At 39.7% G+C, this 19,236-nt stretch overlaps 1 protein-coding gene across 1 annotated transcript in view; it reads right to left on the bottom strand.

Moving 5' to 3' along the window:
* CHM (CHM Rab escort protein) overlaps positions 1–19,236 on the bottom strand; it is a 134,763-nt gene that overhangs the window by 98,557 nt on the left and 16,970 nt on the right. Inside the window, exon 2 of the mRNA XM_074964454.1 lies at positions 9,873–9,939. Within this exon, the coding sequence (XP_074820555.1) occupies positions 9,873–9,939 (67 nt within the window). The remainder of the gene's footprint in view (positions 1–9,872; positions 9,940–19,236) is intronic.

Here is a 19,236-nt window from a genome sequence, read left to right as displayed (position 1 = left end):
AATCCCAGACCAAAGACACCCCCCAACCTGAAGCAAATACTCACACGCAACCACACACCGCACAACAAAAACACTAACCCAGGAACCTATCCTTGCAACAAAGCCCGTTGCCAACTGTGTCCACATATCTATTCAGGGGACACCATCATAGGACCTAATCACATCAGCCACACTATCAGAGGCTTGTTCACCTGCACGTCTACCAATGTGATATGTCATCATGTGCCAGCAATGCCCCTCTGCCATGTACATTGGCCAAACCAGACAGTCTCTACGTAAAAGAATAAATGGACACAAATCAGATGTCAATAATTATAACATTCAAAAACCACTTGGAGAACACTTCAATCTCCCTGGTCACTCGATTACAGACCTAAAAGTTGCAATATTACAACAAAAAAACTTCAAAAAACAGACTCCAACAAGAGACTGCTGAATTGGAATTAATTTACAAATTGGACACCATTAAATTAGGCTTGCAAAAAGACTGGGAATGGATGGGTCATTACACAAAGTAAAACTATTTCCCCATGCTTATTCCCCCCCACACACTGTTACTCACACCTTCTTGTCAACTGTTGGAAATGGGCCATCCTGATTATCACTACAAAAGGTTTTTTTCTCCTGCTGATAATAGCTCACCTTAATTGATCACTCTTGTTCTAGTGTGTATGGCAACACCCATTTTTTCATGTTGTTTGTGTGTGTGTGCGCGCATGCGCATCTTCCTACTGTATTTTCCACTGTGTGCATCCGATGAAGTGGGTTTTAGCCCATGAAAGCTTATGCTCAAATAAATTTGTTAGTCTCTAAGGTGCCACAAGTACTCCTCGTTCTTTTTGCTGATACAGACTAACACGGCTACCACTCTGAAACCTGCCACTGAGAATGTAAATGATTTCCTGCTGATCAGCTTTCCTGGGCCTCAATCTAAAGGTAACACCAAGCAGCATCATTCCAGGAAATGGATCAACTCAAGCAACTCAGAGCACCTATGAATGCACTCAATACAAAAGCAGCAGCAGGTAACATCTTTTGTAGAAGATGTCTCTGTTAGGCTGGCTGCCTTTCTGAATGTCATGCCACAACAGCTGAGGTAAAACAAGTCAAAGCTGCTGATGTCTGAAGAAAAGCTGCTGCTGCTTCATGATTTCTCCCGAGAGCCTGTATGTGTCTATCCTTTATTTGACTTCTCAGGGAAAAAAAAAAAGTCTCCTTCCATCAAAATAGTTGTCTTTTGCAAGGGAAGCTACTGCCACATTGATTTTAAGGAGCTGATTATAAAATGACTTATTTCATGTATTACCTGTTGAAACTCTTGTGTTTATTAGTTCCCATTCTGCCATAGTTACATGCTCCAAAACACAGTTAAATAGAACAGACTCCTCCTTGGTTCCCAGAACCACTCATTAACCAAAACCACTCATTTCTTTCGGTAAAATTCTTGCCATTTAGTCTTAATTATCAAGGTTAAAAGATATTTGAATTAAATCTTTTGACCCAGAGAACAAATTTCCTCACTTTTCTTGGAGAGGAATCAAAAGACCAATGCATTACTGAAGAGTCCTTTTCCCTCTCTGGTTTACTATTAAATATTTATTAGCTTCATAACGTCACATAAGTGAAAGGGTAAAGAGGAAGGATGGGAGTTAAACACAAATAATGTGAGTTGTATTATATTATTAAAAAAACTTACCCGTTCTGATAAATTTAGATAAAGAGGCAGGACAAACTGTAGAGATTCAGATGGCAGAAGTGTACAGGGGCCTACCACACTTCGGGTGGTCATATAAAATAGGAATTTTAAGGAGAGAGGACACTGAGTACTTGACACTTGGAGCAAGGAGAAAAGTGAATCAAGATGAAAGCAGGAGGCGGAGACAGAAGAGCAACAACATATGAAAAGAGGACAGCGTAAATTGTGGCATGGAGGAATCTGATGGGAAATACAATGAACATAAGAACAACCATACTGGGTCAGACCAAAGGTTCATCTAGCCCAGTATCCGGTCTTCTGACAGTGGCCAATGCCAGGTGCCCTACAGGGAATGAACAGAACAGGTAATCATCAAGTGATCCATATCTTGTCGCCCATTCCCATCTTCTAGCAAACAGCCTAGGGAGACCATGCCTAGCAGAATTCCAAGGCAGAGCATTAGGTGTGAGGTTGGAAGGTTTAAATTTTATGTGGAAAGATTCAGGAAATCAGTGAATGATCACGTCACACACCTTTCACCCTCACACTGGCAGGAAAGAACTTTAGAATGTTGGATGAGTTGAAAAAAGGAGAGGTGACAGTGCAGGAGTCTAAAAAGAGGAATGTTACAGGTGAAAGAATTAGAGCATGAAGCAGGATTTTAAGCATTGGGGACAGAGGGGAAAGGGTAGATTTTAGAAATATAACAGAGAAGCAACAAGATTTGGCATAAGCTCAGATGTGAAGAATCAGAGTTCTCAAGTTTTGTGCTTAAAAAGGAAGGATAGTTTTCAAAAGTATTGCAGAAAATATGGAGAAAAATTCATTCTGTTACTGACGGGGTTGGATTAAACTTCTTTAAAAGTAGGGGGTGTATCGGGTGCCATTCATTTAAGAGTTGCAAGAAGCCCTTATGCTCCTTTATAGGATAAAAAAGCTAAAATAATATGGCCCTTCACCTCCAAAACAGGTGCATGTTGCCATCTGAAACAAAGGCACATGCAAGGCACAAGTATAGAGGTTTTGCTGGCTATTGTTTTGTGTAGGTTTGTACATCTCTGAGAGAAAGAGCAGAAAAAACAGAGAAGCCAGGAGAGTGGGCAGCAAGAAACCTTTAAGCCAGAGAAGGATTTGTAGCGTGACCTTGTAAAAAAGTTGAGACACAACTTTTGGGTCGAGTACTGCCTGGAAAGGGGCTTGGAAGTGTTAACAAAGAAACTGTCACCTGCTGTCTGAATCCTCCTGTGTTCAGGGAAACAGGACTTTGTATTTTTTTTTTTTTAAAAAGAAACAATATTTCATCAAAGTATCTATTATAAATTCCTCTTAACGGAAACAACCAGCAGGGCATCAAACTTCAGCTAAACACGTGGGTCAAAAACAGATAACTTGTTTAGTTTAAGAAACATGCAGGAGGACATATCAGAGAGATAAGATAAGACCTAAGTCTGGACAGAGGGGCAAACAAAGGAGAAAGAAATTAATGTAATATATTGAGGAAGGTGGAGTTTCTGCGCGTGCTTGACTGACACTTATTCTTTTGAGAAAGAAGGTGGGTGAGGTAATATCTTTTGTTGGACCAACTTCTGCTGGTGAAAGAAACAAGCTTTTGAGCTACACATCATTTATTGTTAAGGCAGAGGTAGAGAAGACAGCACCTTAAGAGTTCAGAGCATAGTCTGATATTTCTCTTCTCTCTGTAAAAATGAGACGCCCTCCAAAAAGAATTTAAAGTAACTTATACTGCTAATATGCACAGAGTCACTAGAACAAACAAAATAGGAGCATTTGAGATGACTATCACAGTCCCTTTACAAAGGTAGAACATTTTTGGTATGTTCCTTTACCTATCCTTGACTGACAGCTTTAGAACTGCCTCTAAATCTTAACAGGAAGAGAATCAGCATCTTATCTCTTACTCCAGCCTCTTACTCCACTTTTTCATGTTCTCTGTATGTATAAATATATCTTCTTACTATATGTTCCATTCTATGCATCTGATGAAGTGGGTTGTAGCCCACGAAAGCTTATGCTCAAAGAAATTTGTTAGTCTCTAAGGTGTCATAAGTACTCCTGTTCTTTTTATCTCCAGTGTGTGTGAAGTGGTGCAAACGAATATTAAAAAGTCTGAAATTTTAGACAACCCTTTCTGTGAAAGACAAGGGAGCAATTTAAATTGAATCTTCATTCCAGAAACAGAAACAAAGCTAGTTTGAAGAGTTTCCCCCTCAAGACTTCTATCTCCACCATCCACCCCAACATGCTCAAAAATTAAACATAAAAGTAGTAGTACAATAAAAATAGAACACAGCACATGCTAAGAAAAAAAGTCCCATATGCATGAACCTTTATTGTGGGAGATACATTCAGTTCACAAAGTAATCAACTTTTAGTCTTGATATACCTCTCTTTAGCAACTTCAAGTTTAAACTAAATGCCGATCTCCTCATTTTGAATTGCAAATTACTTTTCTAAATCACTTAACATCTATCCTTGAAATTTCACATGTCAACAGCTCATTAATATCTACAGTAAATGTAGCTCTCTGAAAAGAACCACAGATTTTACATTTATTGAGACAGATAGCTGGCACACAGAAATAGGGCACCTTCAATTACACTTTGGCAGAAGCTAACTTGAGTTTAAAATCTGTCTACAGGAATTTATGGCAACACTGCAATGACGTGACTATTTTGAATAAGATTAGCTGCCATTGATGGTGATGCTTGGACAGTGTTTATAAATCAACAGAGGCGACTATTTAGGATTTTATAATAGTCCACTTCAGAACCATCTACCATTATCACCTATGCAATATAGTATGATCAATACAGACAGTGGTTGGAGATTAAAAGTGGTACAGTAATCAACACATGGTAATGAATGCAAGCAACACACAAAATACTTCAAAATTTTACTTATACCTATTCCATATTTTATATCCATCTAACTTCTTTAAACATTTGCAGAGAAAGGCAGACAGAAATTCATCATAATAGTGTAGATGATACAAATAAGCATTTCAGTAGGCTCAAATTCCCATCTTTAGAAATAATTTAATCCATAATCCTCAAAGCATTAACCCAAGATACAAAATACAACATTTTGAACATAGCAGATTTGTATAAGATTAAATAATTTGTAAATTCATCTAGAAATGAAGATCATAGAATATTGCACCAGAATAAAATAAGACTATTCCTATTATTTCAAGTCAGAAAAAATCTTGAAAAGTTTAGCAGAACTATAACTCCTCCCAAATAAAATCTATAATGCCCTTGACAATGGCTTTTTACAGTAGTATTTAATTTAAGATTAAATAGCAGATGACCATTGTAAAATTTGCCTATTAATTTTTTTTGTACAGTATAAATATGTCAGATTCTCCTTCCCCCAATATATGAATTCTAGTTTATGATGCATTGTGACCTGGCAAGCCTTTAGCTTGTACAAGATTTGGAAAATTTACTCCACAGCAGAAGAAAATGAGAATTTCCACATCTAATGATACTCATCATTAAAATGAAAGCAAAATCATGTATGAATGTAACTAAACAATTAAGGAAACAGTAATAAAAATATGCATTCCACAGATCTAATTGCTGCCTACTTATGTGAGATTGTAGGCTGTATTTGCAGGTCTTTTACCATTACCAAAAAGACATGGATACTCTAAATCGAAGCTACAGTAGCCAGCTATTATTACATAGTTTAATAGACCCCTGTATACTAAAGTAGGAGAAATAAGATGAGAAGCAATTAGCAAATTCAACAAAGAACCGAATAGTAAATTCAGAATATTGTGTTTCTGTGGGAGGTGAAATCTAAAGTCCAAAATTAACTGATCATAATTTAGTAATTCTAGGTCTTAAAAGGTGCTTATTAATGGTCACGTTTATTTTTTTAAAATACATACCGTATTGCCCTACAAATTTAGCATTTTACTATTCTTCAAACATTGCATTTTTCCATACTCCAAGTACTGTTTGTAATTAACATGGCTCCTGTTTAAAGTATTTATGGATGCCTCATGCACAGTAACGAGATTTGCAGGATTCAGCACCTCTTAGGATTCTACCCGCTCTTTGCTGGCGCTGTTGCAGATTCTCTACCACATACTTCTTGATGAAGTACTTCAAGATTCTTAAAGAAAAAGATATTTTCTATCTACAGGACATTCTCCACTCAACTCAGTTTCAAAATTACATTAAACTTGGAGCCTGAAGTATTGAACTGTGATGTCCTATAACCTTATAATGTAAAAAGAAAAGGAGTACTTGTGGCACCTCAGAGACTAACCAATTTATTTGAGCATAAGCTTTCGTGAGCTACAGCTCACTTCATCACGAAAGCTTATGCTCAAATAAATTGGTTAGTCTCTGAGGTGCCACAAGTACTCCTTTTCTTTTTGCGAATACAGACTAACACGGCTGATACTCTGAAACTTATAATGTAAAACACTTTCGGATTAACCAATTTCGGGACTGGCCAGTTCCCAGAGTTTTTGGGATACCCTAGGGGATGGTCTCTGGTCACCGTAGCAAGGGCCAGGTTGATGCACATCACCTCCCACTGCTAAACAACCCTATTCTGTTCACGAAGTGTCCCATCTCCCCTCACTGCATGGTACGGTCCCCTTTTGCTGCTACTGACTGAGGCAAGTTTTGTGCATCTCCATGTGACAGTTTTGGCATGTTTATTAAACTATTTTTGAATATTTTCATATAATTTGCATAGGACCATACATTTCAGTTTATGGACTATGCACACTTTCTCAACTAGCTATGGGCGGGGGGAGGACGAGGACAGGGAGCTCTACAAAGCTTGGCAGCTACATGGCTAGGGCAGGAAGGGAGGAAAATAAGTATCTAAGAGTGCTGGATTAGGTGGAGGTGCTGGCAGATGTCTGGGACTGCTAAATTAGGGGAGTGCTGGAAGGTCTCTCAGGTAACTGGGAAGGCTCAAATACCTCAACGTTGCCTGGGGTAGTTGGATGGAGAGCTGGGATGTCTGAGGATCTGAAATAGCTGGGTGGGTGCTGGTTTTTGTCTGGGCCCTGGTAGCTGGGGAACTCATGGATGTGGTCTCCATGGAGGGAAAAGGACTGGAATCTGGCTGAGGTTTCAGGAGACAGAGAGCTAGGGTATGGCTATGAAGCAGTGGGTCTTCTTGGGGGGCAGAGGTCTGGCTGCAGATACAAAGGGTCTTACTGGGGGTTGCGGTGCACAGTGTGGAGCTAGGGCATGTGCTAATACTGAGCCCACCAGCAGACCAACTCCTATGAGTTTTCACAATTTTTAGTATTGTCTTTAAACCCCAACTGCTGGAATCACATTGCATGAGAATCTCAGCTTTCATTTAAAAAACAAACAAACAAACAAAAACAAAAAACAAAAAACACGCATCTAGTCCTAATGGTTACAGAGAAAAGTTTGCAAAATGTGAACCATATGCACTCTCAAGAAGCAAAAGCTAGAAGGCAAATAAACCCAACATTCATTATTTTAAATGTGTGATTTTTAAGCCAATTTTATGATTTTTGGTGGATAGATTTATGATTTGAACTTTTGGAATTTGCATTAGTGCTGTTCCCACTTCCTCCCCTGCTCTCACTATGGGCTGCTATTTCGCTGCATGAATTCAGGAGCAAAGCAGTCAAAGGAGAAACAGAACTGAAATCATTTTAGTGGCACTTTTGGATGATCTCCTGTCAATGGATATCATCCTCCAGGACCTCTCTGCAGTACGCAACACTGTCAACCATGAGATACTGCTGTCTGACTGGAAAGAGGTGGTATGGATCGAGAATAATGCACTAAAACAATCCGGCTCTTTTCTAAAGGGACATACCCAATAAGTAGTGATGGGAAACTACATCTTTCCTATCAGACCCCACACTTGTGAAGTCACACAAGGATCAATTCTCTCTCCAATTCTTTTCAACATGTACGTGCAGCAACTAGATGAACTGGTCAGATGACATGGACTCGATGCCAGATAACACATAGCTCTACCTATCCTTCACCACTTACCACCTCAGTACTACCACCAAAATGGCCTACTGCTTGAATGAGATTAGCTCATGGATAAACAGCTGGGTGAAAACGAACCCAAGCAGGACAGGTGATACTGGTGGGCAGAGGATGAGCGAACACATACAACAGATGTTAGTCACAGTCATGTTGCTTAATGTACTATCGGAAGGCATTCAGATACTACGATGAGCTTGGTATGAGAACCTATCCACTAGAAGCCTGCCTCCGCAGCAGCCTTCAGTGTCCACAGGTGGAATTAGACCTTCTAGATGAGTGAGACTGAACCGCAGGTGGCAGGGCTACCAAATACACATCACAATAAATTCATGACACTTGGAAGCTCTTGGACAAATGACAGCAGGGAAGAGAAAAGAACTGTAAAGCAACAACAGAAGGCTGGAAACTAGGGAGGCTGTGATAAATGAAGGGGGGAGGAAGGAAGAGCTCCCTTTTATGAACCCAGCCAGCCAGCTAGCTATAAAATCCCTCTTAGTAGCTGTTCTCTACTTGCTTTACCTGTAAAGGGTTAAAAAGTCTCACTGCTATGCATAGGTAAAGGGAAGTGAGTGGGCACCTGGCCAAAAGAGCCAATGGGAAGGCTAGAACTTTTTAAAATTGAAACAAGACTTCCCTTTTGTCTGTCTATTGTTGTTCTCGGAGACAGGCAGACAGGGAGCAGTTATGCTGTGAGAAGCTTGGGCAGTTATGCTGTGAGAAGCTTGAAAAATTATTAGTATCATACCTAGAAACCACTCATTTAAAACCCCAGATATTTAAGTAGATCAACAAATGTTTAGGAAGATGTAATTAGGTTTATCCCTTTTATTTCTTTATGGCTTGTGGATTCCTCTGTGCTAACTCCAGGCGCTTTTGTTTTGCTTTAAGCTGGACCTCAAGAGAGCTATTCTTGATGCTTAATCCTCATAATTTTTTTTTTGAATCTAGCAAAAGCCTAAATCCCAGATCTATTTTTTTCTTTTTTTTTATTAATAAAATTTACCTTTTTTAAAAACAGAATTGGATGTGTGTGTCCTAAGAGGTTTGTGCTCTTGTTTAATTAGCTGGTGACAACAGCTGATTTCCTTTGTTTTTCTTCTCAGCTCTTTCCAGGGTGGGAGGGTGGGGGAGAGGGCTTGAGGGTATCCCATGAGAAGGAATTCCCAAGTGTGCCTTCCTGGGTTCTCAAAGGGGTTTTGCACTTGGGTGGTGGCAGCATCTACCAATCCAAGGTCAGAGAAAAGCTGTAACCTTGGGAGTTTAATACAAGCCTGGATTGGCAAGTATTAATTTTTAGAGTCCTTGCGGGCCCCCACCTTCTGCACTTGGAGTGCCAGAGTGGGGAAATCAGCCTTGACAGAGACCAAGTGGAGAGTAATAAAAAAAAGTGGATGAAAGGTTAAAAAAAGGCAACTTGATGTAGGGAGTTTTCAGGATAGTTTGACCAAAATTTTCCAGCTTGGGTATCTAATGGTAGTCACCTAAAATGTGACCTGGCGTTTCAGGCTGGGCACTCAACTCCCATTAAAGTCAACAGCAGCAATCTGTGCTCAGCACTCTGAAAACCAAGTCACTTTAATTTATGACCTGGTGTACAGTAGGAAATTAGGTCAGTTTAACTAGGTCATTCAGAGGTGTGAAAGGTCCACAACCATGAGCGATGCAGTTAAACCGACCAACCACCACTGTAGACAATGCTAGGTCAACAGGAGGATTCTCCCATTGACCTAGCTACCACCTCTCGGGGAGATGGATTACTTATGCCAATGGGAGAACCCCTTCCATTAGCATAGGTAGCATCTTCACTGAAGTGCTACAGCAGCACAGATGAGACAGTGCCACTGTAGCAGTTTGTGTGTATACAGGCCCTTAGTGTCTAAGTTTGGGCTCCTACATTTGTACTCAGTTCAGCAACTCGTACTTGAATCCAGACACTGTCTTTTGCCCCATAAGATTTGTAGCTGGGTAATGGTTCACGGTGAGATTCTCACAAAGCTCTCCCTCACCCCTGCCCCCCAAAAGCTGATTTGCAACAGTAACTTTGGCTACAGGTTTTAGAATCATAGACTCAGTCCAAGTCAGAGACTGTAATCTATTTCCGAACACTTAAATGATCAATGAAGTATATCACTGGAGTAACTTACGAGTCAACATGTAGAACCCTCTGGCCACTTCTTGAGCATGCAGATGCAATGATAGATTCTGGCAAACCTATAAAATAATTTTATTAACAGTTAACAGTTTATAAAGTACATGCATTAAACAGAATAAGAGAGTTACTAGGTCAGTGCCATACAATTTAGCCAAAAAGGCTCACATCTTTTTAGATTAAGCCTTTACACATTCATGCTAAAATATCAAATACAAAATTTTAGGGTCAATAAGAGGTTTTTTAATATTATCCTAAGGAACTTACAGAACATAGCCACAGAATTTATTTATTTATTTTTAGATTACACAGCATTTTGTCTTTGCAAATGCTATTAGCGTCTCTTTGTGGAATCTTGTCACCAGCCTCTCTCTCAGATGACTTGATATCAGCATTTCCTATATGATACTGCCTGAAGCTTTATGGGATGCTCAGAAAGGTCTACCTCACTGATACAGACACTGATATATTTGAAAATAAAGTTATTTTTACTATACTTCAGCCCAGGAATCAAAGTTGATAAATAGTAGTAGAGTTCTACTAAATACTCTGCCTACATGAGACGCCACTTATGGCAGATTAGGTAGATGTTTAAAATAGGACTATGCATGTTCTCTAGACTCTACTCCCCATTCAGCAGGTACTCTGTACACAGCTAGATTCCTTTGAGCACCCAAGTCAGCACTAATTGCTAATGAATGGGGCAGTTCACACCTCTTCCTGCTTTTGAAAAACCTGGAAGAATAGCTGTAAGATGTAACTGCAACAGTTAGTTTCAAAAATAAACTGAGGCCATGTCTTCACTAGCAACGTTAAAGTGCTGCGGCAGCAGCGCTTTAATGTGGCTGTGTAGTCATGGCACCAGTGCCGGCAGTCCCCACACCAGCGCAGCTCTCCCAGCGCTAAAAAAAAAAAAAACCCAAACCAAAAAAAAACCCATTACACCACACACACACACACACACACACACCCACCCACCCCCCACCTCTACGAGGGGAATAGCTCCCAGCGCTAGTGCATGGTCTACACTGCCACTTTACAGCACTGTAACTTGCAGTGCTCGGGGGTGTGTTTTTCACACCCGAGTGAGAAAGTTGCAGAGCTGTAAAGTGGCAGTGTAGACAAGGCCTGAGTGCATCTCAGCCATAATAGCTATAGACTTAAAAATTAAAGTTAAAGCTTTGGAGAGCAAAGTGGTAGCACAAAAGACACTGGTATACCATACTGCCAAAACCAGCCCAATCAAACTCTCTTTCAAATATTTTGATTGTCTAGTTACAGGGGACGCAATAAGAATGGGTGACAGTAAATCTTAGGAATCATGACCTGACTTCTGTTAGAGCTGCCTAAACTATATATTCAGCTAGAGAGAGAAACTAAGGAGAACTATAGGTTCTCTATCTTCTCTATTTCCTCAGGCACAATACCACTTCTACTGTTACTAAAGGACACAGTAAGGTTTCTTCATCTTGCCAACCTGATAATTCACTTCAAATACATCCTGTAGCATCTAAGGACAAGTAATTACTAACTTTAAAAGTGTGCTAAGGAAATTAACATCAGTCCTCCTTGAACTCATGTGAGGAACTCTCATGTCTACACTACAAAGTTAAGTTGACTTAAGAAGTTAGGTCGATCTGCAGCCACCACAGTAATTAAATAGGCTCTTTGTGTCCACACTGCACTCCTTCTGTTGTCTGTGCACATCCTCACCAGGAGTGCCTGCACTGACTTAAGTTGGGCACTGTAAGGCTCTGACAATCCTGGGGCACCGGGACTCCAGCTGTCAGCCCCAGGACAGCAGGACTCCAGCTGTCAAAGGCAGCAACAAATGATGTAAGCATCACAGTGTCTGTACGGACGCTACGTCAACCTAACTACATTGATCTAAGCACTATGCCTCTTGGGGAGGTGGAGTTATTAGGTCAGTATAGCAGGCGAGTTAAATCCGCAGGAAGAACTCTACAGGAGGCTCCCCTGTATATACTGGGGTTGCGTTCTTGAAAAAGGTGATGGATACCAAAACGACAAACTGGGGAATTTTTCCCTATAAGAAATAATGTAATAAGGGGAGGATACGTTCACCACACTCACTTATGACAATGCTCTTTTCACCTACCTAGTGTACCTTTTTATAACGAGAGGTTATATAGTACACATTTTACACATAAAACATTGAATAAAATAATGTAGAACCTGTGACTTTATATGATTAAAATATGACCATGTAGATCATTGTTGCTACAACTGTTATATAATCGCAACAAATATTGTACAAAGGTTGTCAAGTAAGGTGTCTATGGAAAGGTTAGGATTTGCTGAATATGATTATGCTATTTGTATGCATGTATCATTTTTGTATTTGAAGTTATGAGTATTGGCTCTAAACCTGGATTTCAAACGTTTGCTCCTGGGCTAGCACCCAAAAACTAGTTAGCCAGCACATCTTGGAAGGACTATTCAAATTGAGTGGCCCATCAAAATAACATTTAATTCACAATGAAAGACTCTTTATCTCGGGGGAACACCCTGCACCCCCATTTTCATCCTTATGATTGTGTGGTATCCAATGCAAAGTTTGTCATGCCGGGTGTCTTCGGAAGGCTCATGATGCACTGAACATTGTTGTTATAATAATGTTGAAGGTTGTAATTTACTGTATATAGTTATGAGGCTGAAAATGTGTCCTCAAGGCTTAAAACAAGCCCAGGCAAAAAACTTTCCAGGAACAGAGGGGCAGTTCACACCTCATCAGCACATGTATGAGACAAACCCAGTCCAGCCTCACAGGAACAAAGAACATGGGCCAAGGCAGCAACAAAGGAGCTCTTGGACTCCTGAGAGAGTCACCCCTCTTCCCTTATCAGTCAGGGACTACAAGGAGGTAATGCTCACCTGACCCTGAAGGGGAGGCGGGAGGGAGGGCAAAGCCAAGAGGGAAGAACATGATAAAAGAGAAGAGACATTTGCCGTGCTCTGCCTTTCTCCTCCACCTCCATCTACAGACATTACTACCAATCAACTGAAGAGCGGATCAAAAGGGGAAAGCCTAGCTGAAGGGCAACCAGCCAGGCTGTGGTGAGAAGCATCTAAGTTTTTAAGGGCACTGAAAGTGTTAAGATCTTAGAATGTATTTTGCTTTTATTTCATTTGGCCAAATCCAACTTCTTGTGCTTTGACTTATAATCACTTAAAATCTATCTTTGTAGTTAATAAATTCTAAATTCTACCTGAAACAGTGCTTTTGGTTCGAAGCATGTCAGAACCTCCCCTTGGGATAACAAGCCTGGTGCATATCAATTTCTTTGTTAAACTGACACATTCATATAAGCTTGCAACATCCAGGGGGCATAACTGGACACTGCAAGATGGAGGTTCCTAGGGCTGTCTTGGACCAAAGATATTGGCTAGTGTCATTTGGTTGCACAATCCAAGCACCTTACTTGCTAGAGGCTGTACATGAACAGCTCAGGAGTGGGGGTCCTCACAGCAGAGCAGGGTAAGGCTGGCTCCCAGAGTTGAGGTGCAGTGGAGTAACCTAGCAGTGGAGTGGTGCAGATAACACCAGGGGAACATCACACATACCTACCCTGAAGGGACTTTCCTGTGAATGTACTGTTTGAGATATAGATAATGATTTTCTGCTGTGACTAGGCGAATTCATGCATGGACATATGACTTGCCCATGTGACTCCAAACTCCATCTTTTTCCTGTAATTTTCCACTAGCTGTGCTGAGGGCTTTGTTTGAAACAGTGAATTTCCCTCCACACGGCAGAAGCTATAAAAGGCCCTGGAAACATCTCTATTTTGCCTCTTTCCTGCTCAAACCTCTGGACTATGGACTTATATTAATGGGAGCATTCTAACCAAGGGACTGAGGTCCTTCCAATTATTAGGAAGCAACCAGAGACTTATCAAGCCAGCAGTTTATTCCATCACTGCAACCCTGAACCAAGAACTTTGCAATTACTGTATGTATTTGATTCTTTAACCAAACTTCCACCTTTCTTTTTTGTAAATAAAGCTTTAGATTTTAGATACTAAAGGATTGGCATCAGTGTGTTTTTGGGTAAGATCTGAGTTATATATTGACCTGGCTGTGTGGCTAGTCCTCTGGGATCAGAAGAACCTTTTGTTTGATGAGACTGGTTTCAAGGAACAACTCATCTTTAAATCCAGTGTTTTTGGTGGCGATACAAGGACTGGAATATCTACAGAAACTGCTTACCTGACTTCTTGTTAGCCAATGTGGTGAGACTGAAGTTTACTTTGTGCTGGTACAGCTTATGGAGGAATAACAACCAGTTTGGGGTGTGTCTGCACTCTCTCAGCAGTTTGTCCTGAATTTGGTATTGTCAGTTGTGACCCACATAGGCACGGTTACAGAACCCTACTAACACCATTCAAACACATAGAACATTTTAATACAATAAATACAGTGTCAATTACACTAAACTTAGGTACGGGTGGTGGCTGGGTTTTCTTAGGCTGGGTTTTCGGTTTCAGAAGCCTTAAAGGATTTTATTGACAACTGCTCTCCTGCATGAATCTTTGAACTATAGATCTCCCTGTAGCAAGCCATTGTATCGAGAGCCCTGGAGACCTTGGCAAACCATTCACAAAATGGATCCCCACTCTGTATGATTTCTGTTATCTCATCCAGCAATTCAAAGAAACGGGAGAGATTCTGTGTCATCAGACTCCTGGCTTCCAGCCCTACGTCATCGTCATGATCGTCCTTGCTTTCTTCAGATATCTTGTCAGTTGCTCAGCATGAGACTCCAACAACTCCTGTACATCCTCCTCCTCCTCGAAGCCAACATTCTTCACCAACTTGACATTTTCTTGCTCGGGAGCAGGAACAGCATCAAATCCCATGAAGCTGTGGACAGCATCTGGCCATGCACAGTGCCCAATGCTGTTCATCCATTTCGAAGAGACCTCTTCCCACTATGCAACAATGTTTTCCACACCATTCAAGATGTTGTAGGACTTCCAAAACTCCTTTACAACGGGCTTTCCTTCACCTGCCATCTCCTTAACCAGCATGGAGAACGTCCTCTATAGGTAATAAGCCTTGAATGTGGTCAGCAGATGCAAGTACAGTACTGTACAATAGAGGAACGTGTTCCAATTTACGTCAGTCCCGATCCGTGCAAACAACGGATATGCAGATCAAAACCAACGTAAACTGGAACATGTTCCCCTATTGATGAGTGATAGATATCTGAAACAACGGATAAGGGGGAGATGTATACCGGGGACTCCCTGTAGAGTGAAGACGCTTACACAGTTAGGTAGACGTAAGGCAGTTTGTCGACTTAACTCTGTAGTATAGACCAGGTCTCAGACTATCAAGTGATCATTTGTCTAGCTCAAACCCTAGGAAAAACTGAAGACTTGTACTAGATTAAAAAATGCTAAAATATTAAGTATTATGTTTAAAAATGTTTTGCCTAGTCCTGGTTAACCCTAGAACCCAAGACTAGATAACACTAGGAGGATCCAGACATCAAATGCCATATTCTAATGTCTTGAACTCAAGAAAGTCCACACTTAAAATCTACACTCAAATGCCATGGCTATGCCAACTTAACCCTCAATATAGAAGCAGCTAAATCAACAGGAGAATGCTTCCGTTGACTTAGTTACTTTCGCTCAGGAAGGTGGTGCTCCTACACCAATGGAAAAACCTCTTTCGTCACTGCAGGCTGCACCCACATTATGGGGTGGTGTCATAGCTATGCCACTATACTCCCCAAAGTGTAGCCATGGCCTCACATTCTTATTTAGGGCTCGTTCACATGAAAGTCAACAAATTATTTGCCAGAATAAAAACTGCTGGATTTAGAATGCAAACTCAATTGCTTCCTTTCCCCTGGGTCCTAAGACTTTGATCGGAACAACTCTTCTACCCAGCTCAGGTTCTCTAGGGCAGTTGAAAATTCCTCCCCCCTTTCCCCCAGAATTAAATTAGCATTATTATCCACTTTATTCACATAAAATTACAAAAATCAGATTACAAAAAAAAGGATTACAAAATATTTAGCCAACCTAAATAGAAAAATACTTACCTTTCAAACCGCTTCATTTTCCTTGAAAAGTTTCCTTTGTCCAGTACAGTTTAGTACTAAACAGTATGCTGCGTGTAACTTTTAAAATACTCAGTTGCAAACAAATGCCTACACCAAGCCTTAAAGATGATCAAATTAATGACTTTTGTACAATGTCAACAAAATATGAGTGTCTTCCTTATTCAGGAATCAGCGTGACCCATGGGCTATTCTATTTCAAATCATCATATGCACTAAGGTAAAATTTCAGATTTTCTTGCAACTTTTTCATTTTTAAGACCTACCACTTTGAGGGATCGTGAAAATTGTCATCTCAACTAGCAAAATACAAAAAGTTATGAAGATTCAGTGCAACTTTGTTGTATCACTGACTACTTTACTACGATGAAATACCATGCTATACATGGCTTTTATCTTTTAAAAAAAAAAAAAGAAAAAAAAAAAAGAAGAACAATTGCTTCCATTCTGGGAAAGTTCATTCTGTTTGCTAGACAATTCCATTGGCAAAGGGCACTTCAAATAGGCACTGCGCTTCCCTGTAGCAGTGTTTCAAACTTTCAAGAAATGTTCCATTTCTATGTGCACACTGAGCCAACTGATGTTCATTTATGAATCATATTATGCATAGGCTTCCAGCTCTTTTTCACTGATATACCATGCAATGTACCAGAATATCTTATTTCAACAGACAACACCTCTAGTTTGTGCCATTTGGCCCCACCAACAGTTTCAGAAGCCTCTAAATCTTAAAGCAATACATACAAAGATTTCAAAACCAGCATTTGCAATGTAATAATCTTATTTTATGTTTATTACCTTACACAAACACCCCAAACATCCAAAAACCATTTTACAAACTATAAACATGCCGGGTCACCACTGAAGTGCAGCAGCCTCTAAGGATGAAAGTAACAACAATACTAGGTAACTATTTAGCACAGCAGATGACTACTGTATTCAACTGAAAATGCAGGGCTAGTTTTTGATAGACAGAATGTAATTACCCACATGAAATTTGGCTAGAACAGCTGTCCTAAATTGATCTTGAGCAAAATGCACAGGGTTCTTTCATAATTACAAGTGGCAAGACCTTGGTTTTACATCTTTTCCGAAAGATGCTACACCTCCAGAAACAGTGCACCTAATGCAATACCAGGGGAACCTCTTCAGAGTTTAATTAAAGGAAGAAGTACCATCTAAAGAATCATGAACCAAGCATAATCTAAAAGAGTGAAATTTCCCATCCTACTACCCACTAAGCCTGAAGAGTTTAAGATTTGACAAGATTATAATTTGAGGAGGTATGGCAGGAGCGTTTGTTCTGTAAGAAAATCTAATTACGGTAATATACCATAAAGATGCCAGGATCCAAGCCTCCTAAGTATCAGTTATCATGGCTACTTTCACAAACAATTTAGGTGCTTCCAATTCCAATTCAAGTACTTAACACCTTAAATTACATGACTATGTCACATCATGTGTTTAAACTGTTTTAAACACACTGACAAACTTGAATGACATAACTGACAAATATGCTGTTTTAAATAATTGGTAGTAGTAAGTATATTTTATTCCTAATTAGTAACACACATGTAGATTAAAAAAATCTTTTCCTACTTCTTTTGTCCATTTTACATCATTTAAGTGTCTTTTCTCTTTGGTTTCCAGTTAACTAAACAATTTACGTAACTTTTCCATGCCAGCTGTGCAATTTATGGATAGCCAAAGTGTATCTCATGACTCATCTACTGTCCTGTTACTGCATTTAACATTGTCCGACCTAGATATAGTCTCATAAAAACTTCTCTCTATCAGCTATTCCAGGGTGCTGCAGTTAAGTATCCAATCCACCTATTGCTACATACTAGTAGTGACAGAAGATGAGGCCAGCACACGGCTTCATGTTTTGCTTCAAGAGACAAAGTGCTATAAGTAGATAATTTGTGGGCAAGAGTAGTCGCCTGTGGACAGTTGTGGAAAAGATCAAGTTACAAGAGATGCAAACCAACATGAAAAAAGAATCAAGACATATTCTGTTAAATATTGATTGCTTAGCTCTTTTTAAATTCTCTCCTTATGAAATGGTGGATTTTGTCAAAGATGACACTTCTATATACAAACGGACACAATAGGAAAGATAGTGAAGAAAAAGATACATCATGAGCTACGAAATATTTGAAAATAGCACTGGTAGATTATTAAATGTAAATTTAGCAAGCTCTCAGAGGTTAGGATTACTCCCCATGCCGTGCTTTAGGTTTTAGAGGTATTCTCTCTAATTTCCATGTGCATCATTGGCCTCATCCAATCCTGTTGCAGCTAATAAAAAGATTCCAGTTGACTTCAATGGGCTTGGGATCAGGATCCATGTGACAGGGAGATCAGCTGAGATACTTCCCACACTCCCAAGAGTCCCTAGATCTCCCCTCTTGAGAATCAGTAAGTTAATTTTTGATGGAGTGTCTCTAGCTGTAGAATTTGCACCTTCTGTTGTTAAGACAGAAATAGAGGTTTACTTTGAGTACAGCACACAACACATCTGTTTGATCAAGCATGTGTTTAACTGTGAAGTATTTGTCTCACTGAGATTTTAGTTGTACTGCACGGGGGCTACACATAAGAGTGGAATGGTTATTTGTGCTGTCTAATGCATGAAACAATGTGATATTGTTTTTGTTTGTCATATACCTAAATGTCGGTACTGGCCACACACAAAAAAATAATTAAATGAATAAACAGTTGCAAAGGAAACAAGCTTGAACTCTGAGGAAATTATTTTCAGCTTTTTAAAATGTATTTACCTATAAAACTTAAGTCTTACACAAACTCTGTTAATGATTTGGTAATATACTATTTAATGTGTTTTTAACAAGCTTCTCAATTTATCTTTAATACTACATTTCAGATCTACAAATTTTAAAATCTGAAATCTGCCTACTTTTCAGGGCCATTTATACCTTTCCACTTCAAATTTAAGTAAAAAGCATTGCTTCCTTGTAAACTATCCTGCAATGAAATTCTAGAATTAAAAACAGTGAAAATAAGAAATTTTCATGTAAGTTAAGATGACCATTTTCTTTATTATAGGAGAAAAGTCTGCAGATCCATTACAGCAAGTTTTTCCCCAGCTTGCAGCGCCTTGGAGGCAGAACCAAACGTGTCAATCACAGCAGGCCGAGAGCAGCCATATCAAAGAAGATCCAGACAGTTCAAGGTACTTCCAAAGTTGCTTCATCAAGCTAATTCTTTTAAACTTTAATCTACACATTACTGAATAGAAGAA

Source organism: Natator depressus, chromosome 9 (assembly GCF_965152275.1).
Source record: "Natator depressus isolate rNatDep1 chromosome 9, rNatDep2.hap1, whole genome shotgun sequence".
NCBI classification, from domain to species: Eukaryota; Metazoa; Chordata; order Testudines; family Cheloniidae; genus Natator; species Natator depressus.
This window is presented reverse-complemented; position numbering and strand designations above follow the sequence as displayed.